Source organism: Haliaeetus albicilla, chromosome 16, assembly GCF_947461875.1.
Source record: "Haliaeetus albicilla chromosome 16, bHalAlb1.1, whole genome shotgun sequence".
Lineage (NCBI taxonomy): Eukaryota > Metazoa > Chordata > Aves > Accipitriformes > Accipitridae > Haliaeetus > Haliaeetus albicilla.
In genome coordinates, this window is record NC_091498.1 from 20,326,243 (window position 1) to 20,346,567 (window position 20,325).

Here is a 20,325-nt window from a genome sequence, read left to right on the forward strand (position 1 = left end):
CCAAAGGGTAAAACTCGAAGCAGCACGAGAAGGATCTCACACCTCCTTTGGGAGAGAGATACATGGCAACAAAAGGCTGGCATTTCAAATGCTCACATTTTACCACAAGAGCTGCGTGCCATTTAGCCTGCCCGGTTAGCGCATCTCCACTGCCACTCTCTGTACAGTCCGATAGCAATTCCCAACCGAAGCACAAAAGCACTGCGGAGCCCCACCAGGGTAAAGAGTGAAACGAACTCCTATTCTCAACAGAGAAGTGCACTGAAAACAAATAAACAGCTCATCCAGAATACAAGCAAATAAACAGCAATAACAATGTAACTTTATTTAGATTTAATTTGACATTTAGCACAGTAATAAGCACAGAAAGAAAGAAGTACCAAAATACCAAACTCATAGCATATAAAATAATCAAATATATTTCACATTTAGTGAAATATTTCTACAACATAGCAGTGGGACTGCCCTGGGCAGCCTAACCCTGTAAATATATATAGAGAGAGCGCTGTGTTATATAAAATACTATATGTAGAGAAAACACTGAGACTTATCACCAAAATAGAAAATAACTCAAAATACGGATAGTTCAGATTTGCTAGTCATACCCAATATTGAAAAGTGGTTCAAACCCACTGCAGGAGATAAAGCTCCAGCTTAGATGCCACGGCAGGCATGAGATAGCGTTACTGTGCACAGACTGGCCAAAGCTGGCAGGAGCCTGGCTCACGGGACAGGGTCCAGACCTGAGCCCATGGCCACGAGATGACAAGAGTTACTGGTCCTCGCCCAGGACTGTCAACACATTTCCTAAGTGGAAATGCCAGCAACGATGTCAGTGCTTGCGGCTGATGCTACACACCACGGGATGCCTGGGCGAGCGGTGCATTAATGTCTGCGGGGAGGCTTAAGTGCATGAGCGGCTGCTTGGATCCCGTAGGAGACCCCGCAGCCACGCTGAGCCACGCTGCAGCCTGCGCCTGCCCGCCGCCAAAGGGATTTTGCTAAGGAAGAGCTGCCGGAGCAGCGCTCCCGCTCCTGTGGCACACAGCTAAGCCCTCGCGGATCCGGCCGCAGCAGGACCGGCCGTCGGCAGATGCACGACATCGCAAAGATATTATTCTGAATTTTAAAGATGCCTCTTCAGCAGATGACAGTAATTAATTCCCATTAGCTTTTAAAAAATCTAAAAAGCTGCTTTTGTATGAGGCCAGGCTCCCCCAAGCAATACCGTACATTTGTTCTGGTCTGCAAGCAAGCAGCGTGTGAAGTAGCAACCCTGCTGCTACGGGACAGTAACGCTGAATGAAATGTCTGTCCTGGTGAAAACTCCCACCTGCCCTGAGTGTGATCAAGGTTAGCGTCATACTTAAGATCCCAAGCAATTTGTAAATAGATATAAAAAATATGGCATTTCTGGCAGCAATACTAAAGTCCAAGTGAAGTCGGTGACTCGCACCAGCGCGTAGCCCAGTTGCTGCTGGTGCTTCAGGCTGGGTGCTGGGCGGGCAGGCGGAGGCACCAGTCCTGGCAGCAGGGGAGAACCGAGGGCACGCTGGGGCCATTTGGTTCCTGATATACCAGTGAGGCTCTGCATCTGCTGCTTTCCGAACGACATCCTTTTGTGCTTGTTTGTTGCCTTTTGGCTCAATACAATGATTAATTTTCCTGACTACTCCCACCAGGAAGGCAGCTGAGACCTGCCCGGAGGATCCCTCCTCGGGGGGTTTCGTGCCCCAGCAAGGCAGCACCGCAATGGGCTGCCCCTGTGCCGGCACCAACCCCACGGCGAGCTGGGAGCTGCGGGAGATCACCCCAGAAGTCCTCCCAAACCCTATTTCTGTGCTTCTGCCACACCACTGCAGAGAAGCCTATAACCCATTAATAATTCTGTAATTGCTCTTTCTCATCAAGCCAGCAGTTGTATCCCTAATTACATTGCAACAATACTATGCTAACAGGATGAGCTATAATTCCTAGGTGGTATTAGCACTGTTATTTTACTCGGAGTAACTTCCTGGTAATGGCCATTTGTATGTGGCAATATCAATTAAGTGAATATAAATGCTTAGCCCCTGGAAAAATCATTAATAAAAATTTCATTCTGATAGCCTCTAGTCACAGCTAAATACAATTACTCATACGAGGCCACTATAAAAAGTATTTTTCTCATCGGAAGAAGTTCATAAGGTTTTCCCAACTGTTTGTAATAAAGAGGACACTATATAGAAAAGTCCAGAAAATAAGCACACGTTTGTTTCTCAAAACCCATAGATAAACATGACAATATCTCTAAATTACTGGCTACTGAACAGGATTTCATTTAGCTCTACTCAAGCTGTAGCCTAGTATAAATGTTTTCAAAGCAGCAAGCTGCTGTTTCATCTGGAACAGCTGCACAGGATTTCTTTGATGTCAAGCTTTTGTGTGGGGACGGTGTTTCAATTTCTCTTTATGCCGCCGAACTGCTGAAACAGGAAGGAAAAGACATTCAATAAAATGGGCGTCTTTCATGAAAAAAAAAAAAAAAACCAGCAAAATTTGGCCTTGAATGCAGTACCAAGAAATAATTCATCACTGCAGTGGCAACAGAACTACACTATGCCTCTCGCATCCCTATTTCAGAGGAGACAGGGAAACCCACCCCGCGCCTTGCGCTGCAGCACGCTCTCCCCGCGGGGCTGTACCAGTGGTCCCTGGGCTCGCACACGGGCAGCACCCACGGCCGGCTGCTGTCCGGCATACGGCGGGTGCACATGCACCCTCGTCCTGATTCCCCGCACTAGCGCGTACATCCCTCGTGTACTCCCCAGGGAGCATGAATACAACCAGCCGAGGAAGGTCTGTTCCTTCTCCGCTGCCGCCCAGGCTCCTCGAGCTCAGCGGTGCCCAGCACAGCCTGCTCAAGCTGCACAGGGCCTGCAGGACGTCCAAAATGACTGTGGCTGGTCACGACAGGCAGCTAAAGAAGGTGCTGCCCTACATCATTCGCCGAAGACGCTTTCTTACGCAGTGACTAAATATTTTTTAGATGGCTGCGTCCACAGCGCTCATCGCTGAGCAACCACAAGCGCTGCCTGCGAAGCCAGAGAGGCACGTAAGTGCAAATCCCTCTCTCAGGCACCTGGTGCCTGCCGGTTTCATAAGCCAGAGGCAGGAGCCAGCGATACATCTCTTTTTCGCAGTGCTCAGCGAGGAAGAGCCCCACGCAGTGTCTGGAAGGAGGGGGATTGCCCTGCCTGCTGCCTGCCTGCCTGCAGAGCCAGCCATCACAAGCCACACACGTTTAGGAGGTACCAGAGCAGGCAGCACAGATTTCTCTTTCTATAGGAAGATAAGGCTGAAAAATTCTGGGACATCAGGAGCAGCTGGCAGGAGGGCAGCCGGGGCAATGCAGGGAGAAGTGCCAAGACTTATCTCCAGGTAGAATCTCTCTCTCCTGCCCTTTGCAAAACATTCATGTGGGTTTATTTGCCTTGCTTCATAAATATTTTCCAGAAAAAGATTTGTTTGGGAACACTCTCAAAGCAGCACTCAAGGAGTCTTCCTAGTGATCTCCAGAAAGTACATTTCCTAAGGTGTTTCCCTGTGCGTGTCTTTTCAGACACCCCCTTTGCCGTACAACGCTTAGTGGGAAAAAAAGGCAGCAAAAGCTGAAAAACGCTGCTGAAAAAGCCAGGGAGTCTGTTTCAAAACTCAATGGGCTAATGAAAACAATTTCTGCCAGTGCTGGTGAGCTCTCGCTCACCCTCAGCGAGGGTCTGGGGGCTCCTCCGTGGCCGTGCCGGGGGGCACTGCCATCAGGCTCAGGGGTGCACACGCAGCTCACCTCCCCAGCCAGCTTACTGCTCGCCCACCGCAGCGCTGCCGCTGCCCACAAACGGGATTTCTTCCCTCTCCGTCTTCCCCAGGACGAGATGGTGCTTCTCCATGTTTATGACACACTGTAGAGAACAAATGCCTTTAGGTAAGAGGGAAAACTGCAATTCGTAGTGGTCCCAGCTCCCCCAGCATAGGTAAAAGCCCTGTTGGAAACCCCCCCTACCTTCAGAGATTTCAGCGTCTGGAGCCCAAAGGAGAAGGGTTTCTCATTGTCTTCTGAAAAAGAGGAACGTTCGGATTTATACATTCAAAATGTTCTCCCGTGCTTTTTGTCAGTGACACCATCCTTCCTTCATGGCTGCTCTGCTAAATAAAACCCTCTTTACAAAGGGACTGAGTTACTCCGGAGGGAAACATGATGAGACGAGGGCAGGCGGACGCGCCTGCAGTGAGACACGGTGGTTGCTCCATCGGCACGGCAGAGCATGAGCCTGGGGCCGCCAGCACAGCCCTGCTGAACACATCCACCTCCCTCCCTCCCTCCCAAGGACCAAAGAGAGACTCTTGCTGCAGAAAAGCAGTATTTCTATTTTAATTTTAACATGTTTCTGAAGCTTCATTTTTACACACACACACTCACCCACGACGAGGGCAGCACACTCCACGGGGACTGCTCCCACTGTGAGGGTGAGGCACTCAATCTGGCCGATTGCCTTCACCTTGCACGGCAATGAAACCATCTCCTCTTCGACAGGCAGTGCCTTGAGATGCTCCTTTAACCTGCGCATTGAAAACACTTCTGACATGAAACGGCCATGGTTCAGCTGCTCCGGCAAGGAGCAAATGGCGTTCAGAGGGTACTTACACCTGAAGTGCTCTTCGCTTGCTCATATTACCGCACCGTTATTGGAAAGCTACTTTCTTGGCAGGTTTTCTGTGACGCTCTGCATACAGCCAGCAGCCTACACCCACGTCAGACCATAGCATGACCGACGACACAGCCCTGGGGCCATGTCAGCCCTTGCCCCAAGCAGAGCTCCTTACTGGATTTTGCTTTTTAGCTGAGGAATCTTCATTCCTACATTTCCTCAAGACTTGGGGAAGCTGGTGATCTAAAATTGCTTCTAATGCAGCGTGGGTGTAAGGAAGGGATACTCTACTCCAGCTCCCACCAGCAGAGCCGCCGACACTGCATGCCCATGCCTCGCAGCCGGGGCAGCGCGCCCGACCCATGGTTGTTAGCAGGTGCTGCTGCTGGGTTTATTCAGAGGAAATGGGGACAGATCAATCGCATTCAGCCCGAGAAAAGGAAAAAAGGATGTCAGGGATATCTCAGGTACAGTTGTTTCTTCTATCTATGCCCCATGAACAAGTCTGACAACACCGATTAATTATTTAGCTTCAGTTTCTCTTTTAAACTGAACAAGAACCTAATGGCAAGGCAGTTTGAGGTGGTGATCCCTCCCTCGGATAAAAGCTGTATTACTTTCAGGCTATTTGAAGTACCTTTCTGCTGAGCTGCTTTGCAGCAGTGCGTGTGTGTGTCTGTCCATCCTTCCAGGGGGGACCAGCTCCCCTCAAAGGCAGAGGTCCTGGGACTGAGGTGGGGATTGCCCATGCCATTTAGCACAGGTACAATGACCAGGAGAGATAGCAGAGGGAAGGAGGTGGATCCCCTCTGCTTATTCCCTTAGGGACCTGCCGTAAAAAGCAGTGGGAATGTATCAAGAAGTTGTTTATGCCCTCCTTGCCCTGGAGCTGGCTTTACTCTGGTCCGAGACAGGTTGGAGTGGCTTTTCTGGGTGCAGTCAACTCCAATGGCTTCTCTATCCACTCAAGGGAAGACATGTGGTCTTTGGCTGTGGTCTTTGTTTCCCCCCATTTGATCCCAACGCAGGGCACGGCCCGCGGTGCTGGAGCCAGGACCTGAACAGAGCCGATACAGCTGGAGGTGGCTCCTCGCTCCAGCATCTGCTGACCCAGACGGTTTTCCGAGGTGTGACCAGGGCTGCAGAGAGACCGCGGGGGAGGGACAGAGTCAAGCCACCTTCAAGGAAGAGCTTCGTCACAGCTGAGACTGACCCAAGGATGGACAGATAGCCTGTGGGCTGAGAGCCGGCCGGGAAAATGCAGCGTGGTGAGAACCACTGATGCACGATGCAGTGACGCATCTTGGAGCTGGGTTTGAAAGTGGAAAGTCCCCAGCAGCGTGCAGTGACCAGAGCTGCTCACGTAACAGCTGCACCTACCCCTCCGCAGGGGATTTCTTATGCGGCGGCAACCTGCAAGCTAACCCTACCGCTTTGCTCAGAGGTGAGGGGAAGAGCTCAAACGGCACCGGGACAAGATGCAAAAAGATTTTTAAAAAAGAAGGGAGGAATTGAGCCTGTGCCTCAGGCACACACACGCTGCTTTTAGGCGCTGAGCCCCCAGAGACGTCAGCAGCAGGGCCCGTCCCCAGAGCCGCTGAGCCTCCACTGCAGGCGGCAGCACCCGGCAAAACACACCGCAGGGCCCCTCCTGCCCTGGCAGGAGCAAGAGCAAAATCGCCTAGCACGCCTCTTCCCTGCTGCTTTCCAGAGCTGGATTTAAACAAAACTCGTGTTTTTTCGTTGGCACGCGTTCGGGACTGCTTTGAAGTAAAACATCCTGGAGCGGTGCCTCTTGTCACACAGGACCTACCACAGCGACGGCAGAGCGAGCCAGACATCAAAGCCCTGGTTTTAACCCGCTTCGTTAATCTGGCTTTAGCTTCTGTCCCCGCAAACACAAACCGCAAAGGAGCTGCAGGAAGCTGCCTGCGAGGCAGTCCTGCCTGCTGCAGACCTCAGCTGGCAGCGCACGCGGGACGGGGCGTCACTCCGGCCACGCTGCCCGCCTGCGCACGCAAAGCGGCTCTCGCGCACCCCGGTGCCCGTGGGCTCCCACCCAGCAGGAACCAAAGCTCGCTCATTGCTGATGCGTAACGCTGGGGAAGGACATGGGCCTTTTAACTGCAGCTGTCCGGCTGATGGCTACAGAAGTGGTCTTGCTCAAATCAGGAGGGAATCCCCATAACCCGAGAGCAGAAACTGGCTCTGACCTATTTCTTAAGTGCGCTTTGAAGGGCGGGACTCCTGAAGCAGACTGGTTCTGCAAAAACTGCACAGGACACGCACGAGTAACACAGAGAGCAGGTGAACTGTCCCAGAGCATCGCTGTGCAACTCAGATGTGTTGAGCGGCCAATACAGCATCTTGCAAGATGAGACCCCCTCCAAACGCACTGTTATTATCCGTAAGCTAGGCTGAGCAGCTCCACAGTTGGTGACAAGTTTGTAGTAAGCGCAGCCACCTTCCAGGCACTAAACACTGTTGCGCAAAGAAGTCATTACTGTCTGGTCAGAAAACAGGCACCATTCATTCAGGGCCATGCAGTAACGCTCAGGGAGCAACTGCAGTTGGGTTTTGTGCAATCACTGCAAGCTGGTGTTAAAAAGCAATGACTCCATGGGAATAAAGTGCCAAAATCTCCTTGGTACGCTGTGAGCTGATGCCTGATCCTGCTCCTTGGAGATCAGCAGGAGTTTTGCTGCAAATGGCTGGCAGTCAGCTCTCTAACGCTACATAAATACATTTCCTTTCCCTTCAACTGGGAGAAATTTGTTACTGGGAGTAGCATCAGACACCAAATTTCGAGCACATGCATGTACACAACTGCACAGCTGCTTTACACCTGGTGCTGGGGCCAGCAGTGCTGCAGCCGCCAGCGGGATCATGCCCCGCAGGCAGGTCCCTGCCCCACAGCGGGGCACGATCCCCGTCCCAGCCCCACGCCTGCCCCGGGGATGCAGAAGGCCAGGGAGGGGGTTCAGCTGTTTCGCGAGGCACTGAATAACAACAGGCAGGCACTGAAAAAATACAAATTTATCCAACCCGCCAAAGGGATTTACTCAGAGGTGAGTAGGTTGGTATAAGTAGCTTTCTGTTTCAGCTCCCTGCAAGGACATTTAAGAATAAGCCAGGGTTTGGTTGTAACAGGAGGGTCAGGGGCTTGCCGAGGCACAGCCCAGAGCACTCCCTTCCAGAAGGGCCATCTCTGGCACCAGTGAAGCCCCAGCCCCAGGAACACTGCCTGTGCTGCCAGGTGCCTCAAGTTCCCACAAAACAGAAATCTGGCTGGATATTTACCCTAGCCTGTCCAAGCAGGCGGACGACATGAGGTTGTGCTGCGAGCCAGTGTCCACCACGGCCTTCAGCTCCTTCCCCGCACACTGTAAGAGCAAGCAGAGACAGGAGACGATGCGTGGGATGCAGAATGAGCACAGGGTGTCCAGCGTTTCTGCTCTGCACACACCGGTCCCTGCCAAAATACCAACACCTCCTCGTGCCAGCCCATCCCCACTCCACCGCACAGTCAGTGCCTGCAGGGTATCACCTTGTCCACCCCAGGCACCCAAGAGTTGGCTCTTGAGCTGCTGTTTGAATAAGGTGGCGCTACTAAACAACGTGGTGTTGGGTCCTGAGCCCTTCCCAGCAGCATTTGCCCCTGCAGAAAGCCGAAGGGGCAGCCCCAGGCAGCCAGGATATTGTGGAGAGCTGGAAATATAAAAAAGCATGGGGGTAAGGAGGTGAAATGTGAAATTATTCTTGGGGAAAGAAAAGAGGGATGGCATTTAGAACCATAGAATCATTTAGGTTGGCAAAGACCTTCAAGATCATCGAGTCCAACCCTCATCCATGCCCACTAAACCATGTTCTGGAGTACCCCATCTACTCACTTTTTTAATACCTCCAGGGATGGTGACTCCACCACTTCCCTGGGCAGCCTATTCCAATGTGTGACAACCCTCTCAGTAAAAAAAATTTTTCCTAATATCTACCTAAATCTCCCTTGCTGCAACTTGAGGCCATTTCCTCTCGTCCTATCTCCAGCCACCCGACAGAAGAGACCAGCACCCACCTCACTACAACCCCCCTTCAGGCAGTTACAGAGAGCGATAAGGTCTCCCCTCAGCCTCCTCTTCTCCAGGCTAAACAGCCCCAGCTCCCTCAGCCCTCCTCATAAGACTTGTGCTCCAGGCCCCTCACCAACTTGGTTGCCCTTCTCTGGACAAGTTCCAGCATTTGGGGAAGGGCTGTGAGCACAGGCATTCCCCATGGGTAATTACTCCCCAGAGTTTCAGCATGCTGCCCCAGCCTGGCTGCTCCCTCTGCCCTGATGTCCAAGAGAAGACATCCACCAGACCAGTTTTCTCTGTGATACCGGGGTAGGTGTCCATGCCACAGCAGCCCTGAGCTGCAGAGGGAGAGCATCCCCACAGCTGTGACAGCCCTGGTGGAGTGCAATCCTTATCGGGAAACATGGAGAACAAGAGCACAGCTTGAGGCTGTCAGAAATAAAATTTGGGGGAAAAAAACTCAGAAGGCTGAGGAGGGAGGGACTATTACCTGGCAGCTCACCACTATGAGCTCCTCGTCCTCTGTTTTCCCTGAGCTGCCCAGTTTTGTCTGAGTCAGCTTGTTGGTCTGCGCTGAGATATCACTCTTCGGAGTCCAGCTGCCTCGGCTGCTTCGTAGTTTTGATAAATTTGTCTCCATCAGGCGCTTCTGCAGGATATTATGTGGTTGCTTTAAGAAAAAACACACACGGAAGAACAGGGTGAAGCCAGAGGAAAGCCACGAAGTGACCTGCAATGCCAGCCTGCTTGTGGTGCCCGTGGGCCAACACTGCTCTCATGGGAGGGATGCCCTAAAGTCTTACTCTCCCTGATTCCCAGACTACATGCACTCTTCCTAGCCTACATCTATTTGGTCTTCTGCCAGCTCTGCCTTACCTGGCTTTGACTAAAGAGAACTACTTTGTATCAGCAAGAGAATATTCCTTTCAAAATATTAACCAGAATTTGGAGGGGATACCTTTCTTTTTCCAAACTCAAGTTCAAGATTTGATCTCATATAGGAATCAAAACAAGTCGGCCTTTTCCAAGCTGGTGTTTCAGCCATCATTGCCTTCATCTGTTGATAAGGATATCAGGAATTCTGCAGTGATGTGAAAAGTTAAGAGGTAACAAATTACCTTTCCAATTACACACACCACCTAAGTATGAAAAAGGTGTATGGGCTTACTGAATGAACACAGATGCTTTCATCGGGCACTGGCATTGCTGGCATAGGAAATACCCATGTCCAGCCTCCACCTGTGGTGATGCTCTTTGTGTGAATCAACCCAGAATTTAAGAAGCTGATTTGGGTGTCTGTGCATTGGCTTTTACAGGTGTGAGTGAACAAGGCACAACTGCAAGAAGAGAGCTACAGACGGTGTCTATTGTCAGACCTGGGCTGGCCTTTAGACCAGAATTTGTTCTACAATTGCCCTGCATCTCTCTTCCCTCCACATCTGTGTTTAGCTGCTAAGGGTGAGTAAATGGGACCAATCCTGGGTGCCATGCTGTGGAAGGGAAAGGAGAGGAGGGGAAGAGGTAAGATCATCTGAGGTAGGTGGGTATTCTCCCAGGAACAGCCAATGCTTCGTATGGCGGCTTCTCTCTTTCTCTCTCATTTCCATTTGCTCTGCGAGAAGCATGTTGCCTCTCAAAATCTCCAACTGCTTTCCCCAAAGCCTTTTTATGTTTAATGTTCATCATGGATGGATGCACATACTCTGCTGGAGGTGAAATGACTCTGCTTGATTATCTGCTCATTTCTCTGCCTGGCTAATCTCCCCCCCATTACTGCCCTTTCCTTCTGATTTTGATTTGTCCACAGTGAGACCTTCTTACTGGCTTATTCCTGAATTTTTGCATTCATATTAAATATGCCTGTGTGTCTGCAGAGCCATATAAACCAGTAAATCTCCTCATCCCGAGGGAATTTCAATGGGATCAGTATAACTTCGAAAACCTCGGGCCATGGTTCCCTGAGTTGGCCAGTGCGCACCCTCGTGTGCAGCGCCTCGTCTTTAAAATAATCTGCGTGGCATGTTAAATAACAGCACTTGCAAAAGGCTAATGCAACTTGGCATCATCCTAAAATAACTGCAACCATGTTAGTGCTTCAGATCCTGCTGTAGGCATAACGCAGGCAGTTAAACTGGACCTGACTGATGAGATCAGGTGGTCATCGGGACACGTAATCTCCTTTTTCCACACTCTTTACTGTTCTTACTTCTGCATACAACCTGCGACTTGAAAGGAAATAAAATTCCATGACCATTTTTGGTTGCAGGTGCTATGTCTGCCCAGCACACTAGAGATCATGTCCTGTGTAAAGGCGATAACGTAGCCGCCCTTCCAGTGACCGGGAGAAATCAGATCTGACATTGTGCTGTCTCCTTCACACACAAAACATAACAAAGCTCCAGCACTGCTGTGGTGACCACTGTCTTCCCAGTGAGACTGAACAGCAGAAACCAGTATTACTTACCTAGATTAAAGGCGGGCAGACTGGCTCCACTAGTAATGGACCCTGTGCTGAGACACGAGGAAATCAGTTTGGAAGCGAGGGCTGCCTTACATTAGGCAGAAGCCATAGGTGCACAGTCAGCACCGTGATCACCTCCAAGGCTCCTCATCTGAGCAAAAATGCAAGCCAGGGTTTGCTGACAGTGGATGGCACGTCCTTCTTACCCTTTAAGTTTGCCTGCAACTCAGGCACACATCTGGAGGACTAATTCTTCACAACACAAAAAAAACAAACAAGGGGATAGGGGGTTGGAGAAGAGGATGGGTGAAGTTCCCAGCTGGCCAGAATGCAGCCCGTCACACAGTGGTCACCTCCTCATGCCCAGCCCTGCTCAGCTAGGACCAAGAGAAATTTCTGAATGGAATCATCCAGGACAGTCTGGGTGCTCTTCTGATCTGCCCGGCCTCAATCATGTTGCCAAATACTTTTGAAAGAATAGGCTGGAGAAGAACAAGTCACCAGCACACTCATCACTGCTATTTTAACTGTCATCTACCGTTGATTTAAACCTAAATTTCTTTTAACTACTAGTTCTCCTGTGGATCGTTAACCAGTTACATATATGGGTTTTCTCAGGCCCTGGTTTTATGAATCCTGTATGGGATCCATCACCAAAAGGAAAAATATCCAGCACTCAGCCAACATGAGTTACCACCACAAACAGGACTGTCTTGTTGACACTTGCTCTTCTGAAAGCTGTAGCGAATCCTGCCTTCGAGGAGACAAATATTGCTTATGTTGTGCTCCCATACAGAAATAATCTAGTAAGAGGGGGCTGAAAAGGTTCCCTGCAGCACCATCCTGTCCCAGGGTATTAATTAGTTTGCTTTAACTTGTATTTCCCTTGACTCTCGTGTGCAACAGAGTGAGGGATGTTAGTCATGGAGATGACTCAAGTGATGGATACGGATAAACAGCTATTGTGCCAGGGGACATTTGCAAATGCACATTTTGCTGGAAAACTGCAAGCAGACCATGTCTGGGAGGGAGAGGAGGAAAACCTCCCCGTGACAGCAATGGGGAAGGCAGCCACATTCTTTCTCCAGCACAGCCTGGCCATGTAGCCAGAACCGGTGTTTGAAGTAACTCAGATTATTTGGTACTGTCTTTCTATGCATCACACAAAACTGTTGAAAGTTTTATAAAAAAATAAAATGTTATATACCACTGTGTAAGTGAAAAAAAAAAAAAGTTACTTCCTAGTATCATTCAGCACAATATAAACACAAACCAGGATTTTTTTCATAAGATATCTCCCTTTCTATCCCTGAGACTTTGCAAAAACCTATAATCCCCTAAAAAATCCACAGTAGAAACCTAAAAGAAGTGAGTGGAGACGCCAGCTATTGCTGAACCTATTTACCACTGTCTGTCAAAACCACAAATCCAGTTTTGTTCCTCTCTAATTTATAAGCAAGTGCATCGTTGCAGCTTGCAGTATCCATCTCTCTGGCAGGTTTCCCACAGTTTTGCCTTCTAGATCTGGGGATAACAAGACCCATCAACAACAGTTTCACTCAAGTGGAGATGAAAGTCAGGGAAGACGCCAGTTCCTCTCCCAAACCTCAGGAGGTTTGCCCTCTCTTCTGTACCCAGACAGTAGAAGAGAGGAGTTTTAACACACCAATGGAGCTTGTCCCAAGAAATAACCAATTTCTCTCTCTTCTTCCCACCCTTCATCCAAATCCACCTCTTCTACCAGCAGCCTGTGCTCACGTGCTGTCAGCCCCTCTCGCAGGGGGATGAGGTGGGACAAGAGATGCCCCCTGCTCTCCTGTGCCCCCTGGGCACCCAGGCAACGGTCAGGTCTCTGACCAAGACAGTACACGTAACATCAAATTTTTTGCATTTTAACCAAGACAACAAACTCTAGGGATTGCACAGTGGGAAAGCAGGGAAAACTGAAAGCACTGAAATTAACTGCAATGTTGTACCAGCTACAGGAGCAGGGGACAGGGCCATGGGGGCACCCAGAGCTGCGCCGAGGACCCAGGCACCCAGCGGAGGCTCTGAGGGCATTTTGGGAGAGGGAAATGCTTTTTTGTTGTTGTTTGTTACTCTTTATAACTTTGTTTCCCACCTTATAAAGTGATGCGGGACTGTTTCAGGCAAAGTCCCTCCAAACTGGTCTGTTGGCTCTCGGGGCGAGGGCAAGGTGTCAGAGCACGAGGAGGAGCTGCCAACGGCCAGCACGCCCTGCCCAAGTCAGGCAGGGGGTCACTGTTACGGTGTGACCAAATCCCAGCCCAAATCCCAGCTAACGACCATCTCGTGCCAATTTTCTGGTGTATTGGTTTTATGTGGCAAGGTTTTGGTAGCGGGGGGGGGGGGGGGGTTACAGGGGTAATTAGTGAATGATCTCTCCTGTCCTTATCTCGACCCGCAAGCTTTTTGTTATATTTTTCTCTCCCCTGTCCAGCCGAGGATGGGGGAGTGATAGAACGGCTTTGGTGGGCACCTGGCGTCCAGCCAGGGTCAACCCATCACATCTGGGCTACGGAGAGGAGGCTAATAGTGAGGCATTAAACCAAAACCATTTCTGTTCTGTATATCCACCCCTACGTTTGCCAAATCCAATGTATGCTATGCTATAGTTTGGTCTTATACTAGGCAAAGTGGATTATGTAAAGGGAGCAAGGAGCTGGAAGAGTTCGGTCCAAGCCAGAATAATACACTGAAAAATACTGGAGGCTTAACATAGGTAATTACAACAAGTAGTTATCAAACCTGCCTATAAGGGGCATCACCAGGAGAGATGCTTCAGGAGCCGAGTGATGGCACACAAGCTGGGGGATGCCAGCACACCCGCCCCAGTGACCTGCTGCTGCCTCGCTGTGTGCAGCACCCCCTGCACTGTGGCCAAAAGGAAAGGGATTTCTCCCCAAAATTGGAGTGGTCACTACCAGCTGTCACCCTGACAGACAGGGTCTCTCCTCACCACTTGTCCCCATCTCTGGGGAGCTGTCACCTCCTCTCTTCTCCTGCCAAGGCCGCTGGAAAACCCCCGTGGGAAACCCTGCATTAATAATGCCAGTCACGTCAAAAGCCCTTCCACCCACGTCACCACAGCTGTTGCGCAGCTTTAGACACAAAAATGTGCTGCGTTGTTAGGAGGTGTGCAGTTATTCACAAGAAAGGCATGCAAACGCCCTGGGCAAAGACCCCTGATGCCCTGGGCCTCCTGACCGTGCAGCTCAACCCCTCTGGACCTGGACCTTTCAGTTTGGGGCCATGACAAAGTGGAGTCCCACATTTCGGAGGCTCCTGGTGCTTCTCTAGTCTCAGAGACGCATGATCCCCCGCTCCTCCTGGGGACAATTCCTGTGACATCCAGGCAGCCGCGGCACCGGGGAGACACGGCGGGTCCTCTTGAAGCGATGCTCACTGCAGTCCCGGCCGTATGCGGTGTGAGTGTGGCGGTGCTGGCAGCATTGCTTCGCTGCAACACGACCCACCGCAACGACTCTGAGATTCACTGCATCTTCGTTGAGGCTGTGGGAACGAGCCTGGGCACGTGCCAGTGCTGTCGCTTTGGGGACTCCCCATACGTCCCATGGGGCAGGAGGCCGTGGCCAAGGTGAGCCCTGGCCACACGTGCCCACTGTCCCATCGCCCCTCGCTGTGGTGTGGGGACGAGGTGGTTTTGCAGTGGGGTGGCCCATACCAGCTCGGCTCTCACCCCGTCCCCGGCCAGAGACCCACGACAGCCAGGGTAGCCGGGGCGGGCAGTGCGCCTCTGCCGTGCCGCACCTCCTTTTTGTGCTCGGAGAGGATCAGGAGCTGTGGACCTCCCCAGGGCTTCGGCACATCCCTGGGGAGAGCCCCCGCGCGCAGACCCTCCTCTCAGGGGCTGTGGGTGCAGCAGGGGTGATGCTGCAGCCACGGCTCAGCCGGCGCAGGCACAGGAGCAGGGAGAAAACCTCGGGTGATGTTTCTGTAACCGGGGCTGTGGCAAGAAGCCCCATGCTCTGCCCCTGGCGCCGGGGCCAAACCTGGTCCTCGCTGCTGCGGCGACGAGGACTTCAGTGCTCAGTGCCCCCGGCTCCTGCTACCTGTTGCCTCTCTCACCTGGGCAGAGCAGAAACCCCTGTCATCAGGGTCTCAGTCCCACAAACCGTGGGTCGCTGAGCCATGACATGTTATTTAGACTCTGCAGATAATAGTAATAACACCACCATCACGCTCTGAAAGGCACGTTGTAGCTCCCTGATGGAGAGCTGCCATTCAATGGTCACCAGGAAAGCTCTTTCCGATCCTTTCCCTGGGCAGGAGCTTCACTCCCTACAACTGCAAAACATTTGGGATGACAAAAAAATCACCTCCATGTGCGCTGCAGAGAACAGCCAACTCATTCCACTTATCTCAGCCAGGCAGAGCCAAGCCTAACCCAGCTGAGCAGGAAGGCTGTAACAAAACAAAACTACCCCACTAAAAATAAAAAAATTCACTTTTCAATGTACCTGTATCAAAGATTGAAAAAAGCAAATATTGTGTTACAAGGTGCATGAATTTTTCAACAATTGGGCAAAAAAAAAAAAAAGTAAAGGAGCTTTCCTCAGTAGGATATATTTTCTAGATTTTGCTCCTTACATCAGAACTTTTGGTATTACATTTAAGTATCATTTCCCATTAGAGAAAGCTCAAACTTTTGTGCACATTAGTATTTAGAAATGCTCTCCAGCCCCTGGAAATGATGAAGAATAGTGTATGTCAGCTACAGGATCACATGGATCATTGCATATGTAAATATTTAAGACTTAGAATTATATATCTTCATTTTTAAAAAAAAATATGCATAAGCCTTTATCAAAGCGTAATCTTGGCAGTTCTATATTTTGAAGTACTAGTGACTGCACTTTACCGAATCTTTTATGATTATATCTAGTGCGCATGTATGCATCACAGACAAACATATGTGTATATATGTCTGTATTATATGAAGCCATTTTGATTTACTCTGATTCAGAGAGGATTTTTGTACTGAAAACAATATCCCATTTTCATGCAAATGTAAAAAAAAATTAAAAGCTTTTAGATCTGAGTGCCAGGCATCTGAAAGCACCTACTAGCAAAAAGCAACCCTGGTGATAACTAGCATCATATTTCTACTCCCTTCCTTTTACGTACAAAAGCCTCATTTTAAAAATCAATTTCCACAAGCAACCAACTTGTCCTAACACAAAAACGTCGCGAAGAAAAACAATAGACAGTGCCCTACCAGCTTCTTAAGTCTCCTTCCAGTAAATACAATAAAGCCTTACAGTATCTTTTGAAGTCCCCAGCTTCTTCAGCCCATCCAGAGGGAGGAGATCTGCAGAATCCTTGTGAATAAACTGAACCGCCTGCTTCATCCTCCTCTGCTGGTGGAGAGATGCGGCTTCCCTTATCTCCACTTCTTTTCTACTCGGCTCTGTCAGGATACCCGAATAAAACATCTTTCCAACCACGTACGGCTCGCTTCTCAAAGATGTGCCTCTCGGAGAGATGGAGCCAGAGAAACGCTCTATCGCCTGCGCTTTATAACCGGAGCCTGGTGACGTTTGGAGACCGGCAGGTACTCCAGCCAGCACCGACGAGTAAAGGAGGGGTTGGGCACATTACAATACGTTGCACAAACAACGGCGAGTGAGCTCAGGCTCCGTCTAAGGGAATAAAGCGGCACCGTTCCTCCTCGCTGCCTCTCCTGAAAGCGAGATTAGCTGCAGGCATCCAACAGCTCTCGAAGCCCCCCAGCAGCCTCACGGGCAGAAAAGAGAGCGCCGGAGCACCATGCACCGGCGCTCTCTTTTCTGCCCGTGAGGCTGCTGGGGGGCTTCGAGAGCTGCGAACAGCCCCAGGAGCCAGCGTACCTCCCAGCCAACCTCGGCAGGCACAGCTTTTTTGGCCTGGATAGGGAGTCCGAAGCGTGACGGCAGGTGACGGCTGCTCAGCACCCCTGTGGTCCTGGATGCCACTGCCCCACAGGGCTGGGGCGATGCAGCCCTGCAGGGACCGTGCAGTCGGCCACGTTGAGGTTTGCCACATTATGCCTGGGGCCAGCAGGGTTAGGGCAGGCTCTGGATGCCACTGGCCTCACTGAAGCATTGCAGGCACCGATCTGCATCGTCACTGCCTACTGAAGTGCCCAGGAAGGGTAAGGACTGTCACAAAAATTGTCCCAGCCAAATTGGGGCACCCCAAATGTGGTTTTACACAGGGTTCCTATACCTGTCAAACGTTCAGGTACAGCACAATTTGACTAATTGCTAGCATCTACAGAACTGATTACTAAGTGGAGTAAAACTTTGCAAAGCAGCTATAGTTTTGCAGCATTCTTGCTCCTTGTCCATTGATCCAGACATCACTGGAGTTAGTCTTGCTATAGTTACTTATCTCTGATGCCCAATGACACTGGGAGGGTTTCAAAGACATGTCAGAGGGTGGGGATGCTGATATCATTATCTTGGTTGCCGACATTATCTTGGTTGCCCAGGGGTATCCTTTATCCTTCATGGGCAGCTCTAGGCTTCCAAGAAGCAAAGTCCTTATTTCTGGGGCCGGGCTGTAATTTAGCCTGTTTTACTTAAGCATGAACAATACCAAAGCATCCCGTAGAATTCCGCTATCTCATTACATTACAGTGTATAATGTGAACTAATACATATTAACAAACTTAACACACTTCCATACTATAAAGACTGATTGAAATAATAGGGAAAGGGATTTTCTTAACAGGACTCACAGCGCATGTGCGTTCCTTTCACTACAACAGTGAGTTTTTAAGTGATATATCATCTCTCACCAGAAATAAACACTTCCCCCCCCCAGAGGGGGGCAGCTTCCAGCAGCATAGCAGGGGCAGCAGGCACTCACCTGAACCTTCCGCTTTCCAAGTAATTTGTTGCAAGGAATAGGCGCAGGAGAAAACAATTCTGCCTTAGAGAGACAGTACGACTCTGGAAATACGCTACATGGGTTCGATTCTTGTTAAACTAACACAGACCTTTGATGCGCTAGATAAAGCATAAGAAAAGCAGAGCTTAGCCCAGGATTTAAGCCAAGCCTGACTTCCAGGGCACTCCTAACCTTTGGGAGGAGCTGGGGTCCTGACCCCCCCTTTGTTCTCCCCCCCCAACGCAGCCTGGGCTCACACCTTCCACCCACCAAGACACCATCAGCCTTTGGCCACTTTCAGGGAAACACTCCTGTCTCTGACAGGAAAGGGACAGGGAAGGCAAGGGAAAAATACTTCGGAAAGAGACCCAAAGTAATGTGGAAGAGAGAGAGGAAAAAGAGGGGTTCCCCTGAAAGCAGTCAAGGAAAGACAGTGAAAAAAATAAATGAAAGCAATGAAAATGCCAAGCAGGCAGAGTCGCTTTAAACCACAGCACCAGTTTCTCCTTCCTCCCTCCCCTGTGGGCTGCTGCGGAGCCCTGGGCGGGGAAGAGGCCAGGCAGGATCCGGCCCCCAGGAGCCGTGAGCTGCAGCCAGCCCTGTCCTCTCACCTTGACCCATGCAACGAGGCCGGCCCCAACAGCGCGGAACCAACCATCTATTTCTTTATCTTGGCACTTTTTAAATGTAAAGCTTCGCTGACATGAGGGCTCTGAAGGCTGACAGCAGCCCCTTTTCAGGAGGGTCGCTGACAGCAGTGCCCGCACCACCAGCACCCCGCAGCCCCGGCTCCTCGCATGGGGAGTGGTGCTGACGCGGAGCAGGGCTGATGCCAGCTGCTGCCGCGATGCCAAAGTGGCAACGCTTTGTGGCTAAACTTATACATCTGAGCTCTGCAGCCACGGCCAGACTATATATGTTCAGATCCTCCCCATCTGACCTGGGAGAGCTGGTGGGGGGGGAATACAATAAAACCCAAACCCATTATTTCACAGCCTCACATAAAGGCCATTACGCGTGAGCCAGCCCAAACTCGGTGAACGTGTCAGTGTGCAGAAGGATAACAGGGCTGACAGTCTGAAGGGGGATATAATTTTTTCTCCCCACGCTGACTCAGCTCATTACACAACAGGACCATTGTTCCGCTACAGGCAAACATGCCCAAGAGGAAAAAAGCACCTTATTTTTCACCTTGGGAGCTATTTGGCACTTACCCAGCTGATTAAATAAAGACATATGACTACATCCACATTCTCCCAAAGGCAAGGAGGCACAGAAGAAAGCAGAAGGACTGCCACTGAAACCAGGAGACAATCTTTAATATAAAAGCTCTGTGGAGGAGCGGCACTCTGCCTGGCATACTAGTAAATGCCTGGTCAGCTCTGGCTTACAGCAAGAAGAGCAAAGCTGCAAGAGCAGGTGGAGCATGAAAAGCCCCCCTCACGCTACAGCTCCAAGACTGCAGCCTGCGTTTTGATTCAGCAAACAAGCATTTTGTCTGAGCCCTACAACTTCACTTCTGCTCTAAGTTATAAGTGCTTCTTGTGCCAACAGATCAGAAGAAATCTGCCCAGTCCTCAAGAATTACAAATGAGAAAAAGGTCCTAATTCCCCTCTTGACTTTTTAATCCTGGGAAAGAGGAAAGTGGGAGGAGCAGTAAATCATCTGCTCAAATTACTCCGGATCCACACTGAAATGGGGGCTCAGTTTGGATACTTCGAACCCAGTGGTTAACTTCTGAGTTGGTCATTTGTTTGCAACAGATTAGCCAGGGGTATTGCTCCCCTGCCCTGTGTGGTGTGTCTAAATAGGGGCACACTTCAGAAAAATTCCCATCCACTCACTGGGGACAGGTCTGTGCGTGACCATTGCCCCTCACTCGAGAAAAGCCCTGAGTGACAAAACCACCTTTCTTGCTCCTTCCTGACTCCAGAGCAGCACACGCGTTTCTCTGCACAGTATAACATCAAGACCAATATCGAAAAGAGGCTTCGCAAGGCTTGCGGTCGAGAAAACCCCTCCGGCCTGGGAGACCTGGCCCTGCCCTCCAGGACAGGCTGGCTCTGCGAGAAAGCTGAGATGCCCGTTGCTGGCAGCACGGACAGACGGCAGACAGCACAGACAGACGGCAGACAGCACGTGCTGGAGACCAGAGGCAGATGGCCCTGGCGGCTACAAGCAAAGCCACCA

General features: G+C 50.6%; 1 protein-coding gene across 2 annotated transcripts; it reads right to left on the bottom strand.

The window, feature by feature from the left end:
* Positions 1-300: 300 nt before the first annotated feature.
* On the bottom strand, positions 301-17,003 carry NRIP3 (nuclear receptor interacting protein 3). 2 transcript variants are annotated; one of them, XM_069803806.1, is made up of 7 exons: positions 16,523-17,003; positions 9,249-9,428; positions 7,989-8,071; positions 4,460-4,599; positions 4,043-4,095; positions 3,827-3,941; positions 301-2,462 (listed from the first exon to the last, which is right to left on the bottom strand). In XM_069803806.1, the coding sequence occupies exons 1-6, from the start codon at positions 16,694-16,696 to the stop codon at positions 3,840-3,842; spliced, it is 732 nt and encodes a 243-aa protein (XP_069659907.1). In that variant the 5' UTR covers positions 16,697-17,003; the 3' UTR covers positions 301-2,462; positions 3,827-3,839. The 2 variants fall into 2 exon arrangements, with proteins under 2 accessions (XP_069659907.1, XP_069659906.1); XM_069803805.1 differs by having other exon boundaries at positions 301-2,465.
* Between the last annotated feature and the right edge of the window lie 3,322 nt (positions 17,004-20,325).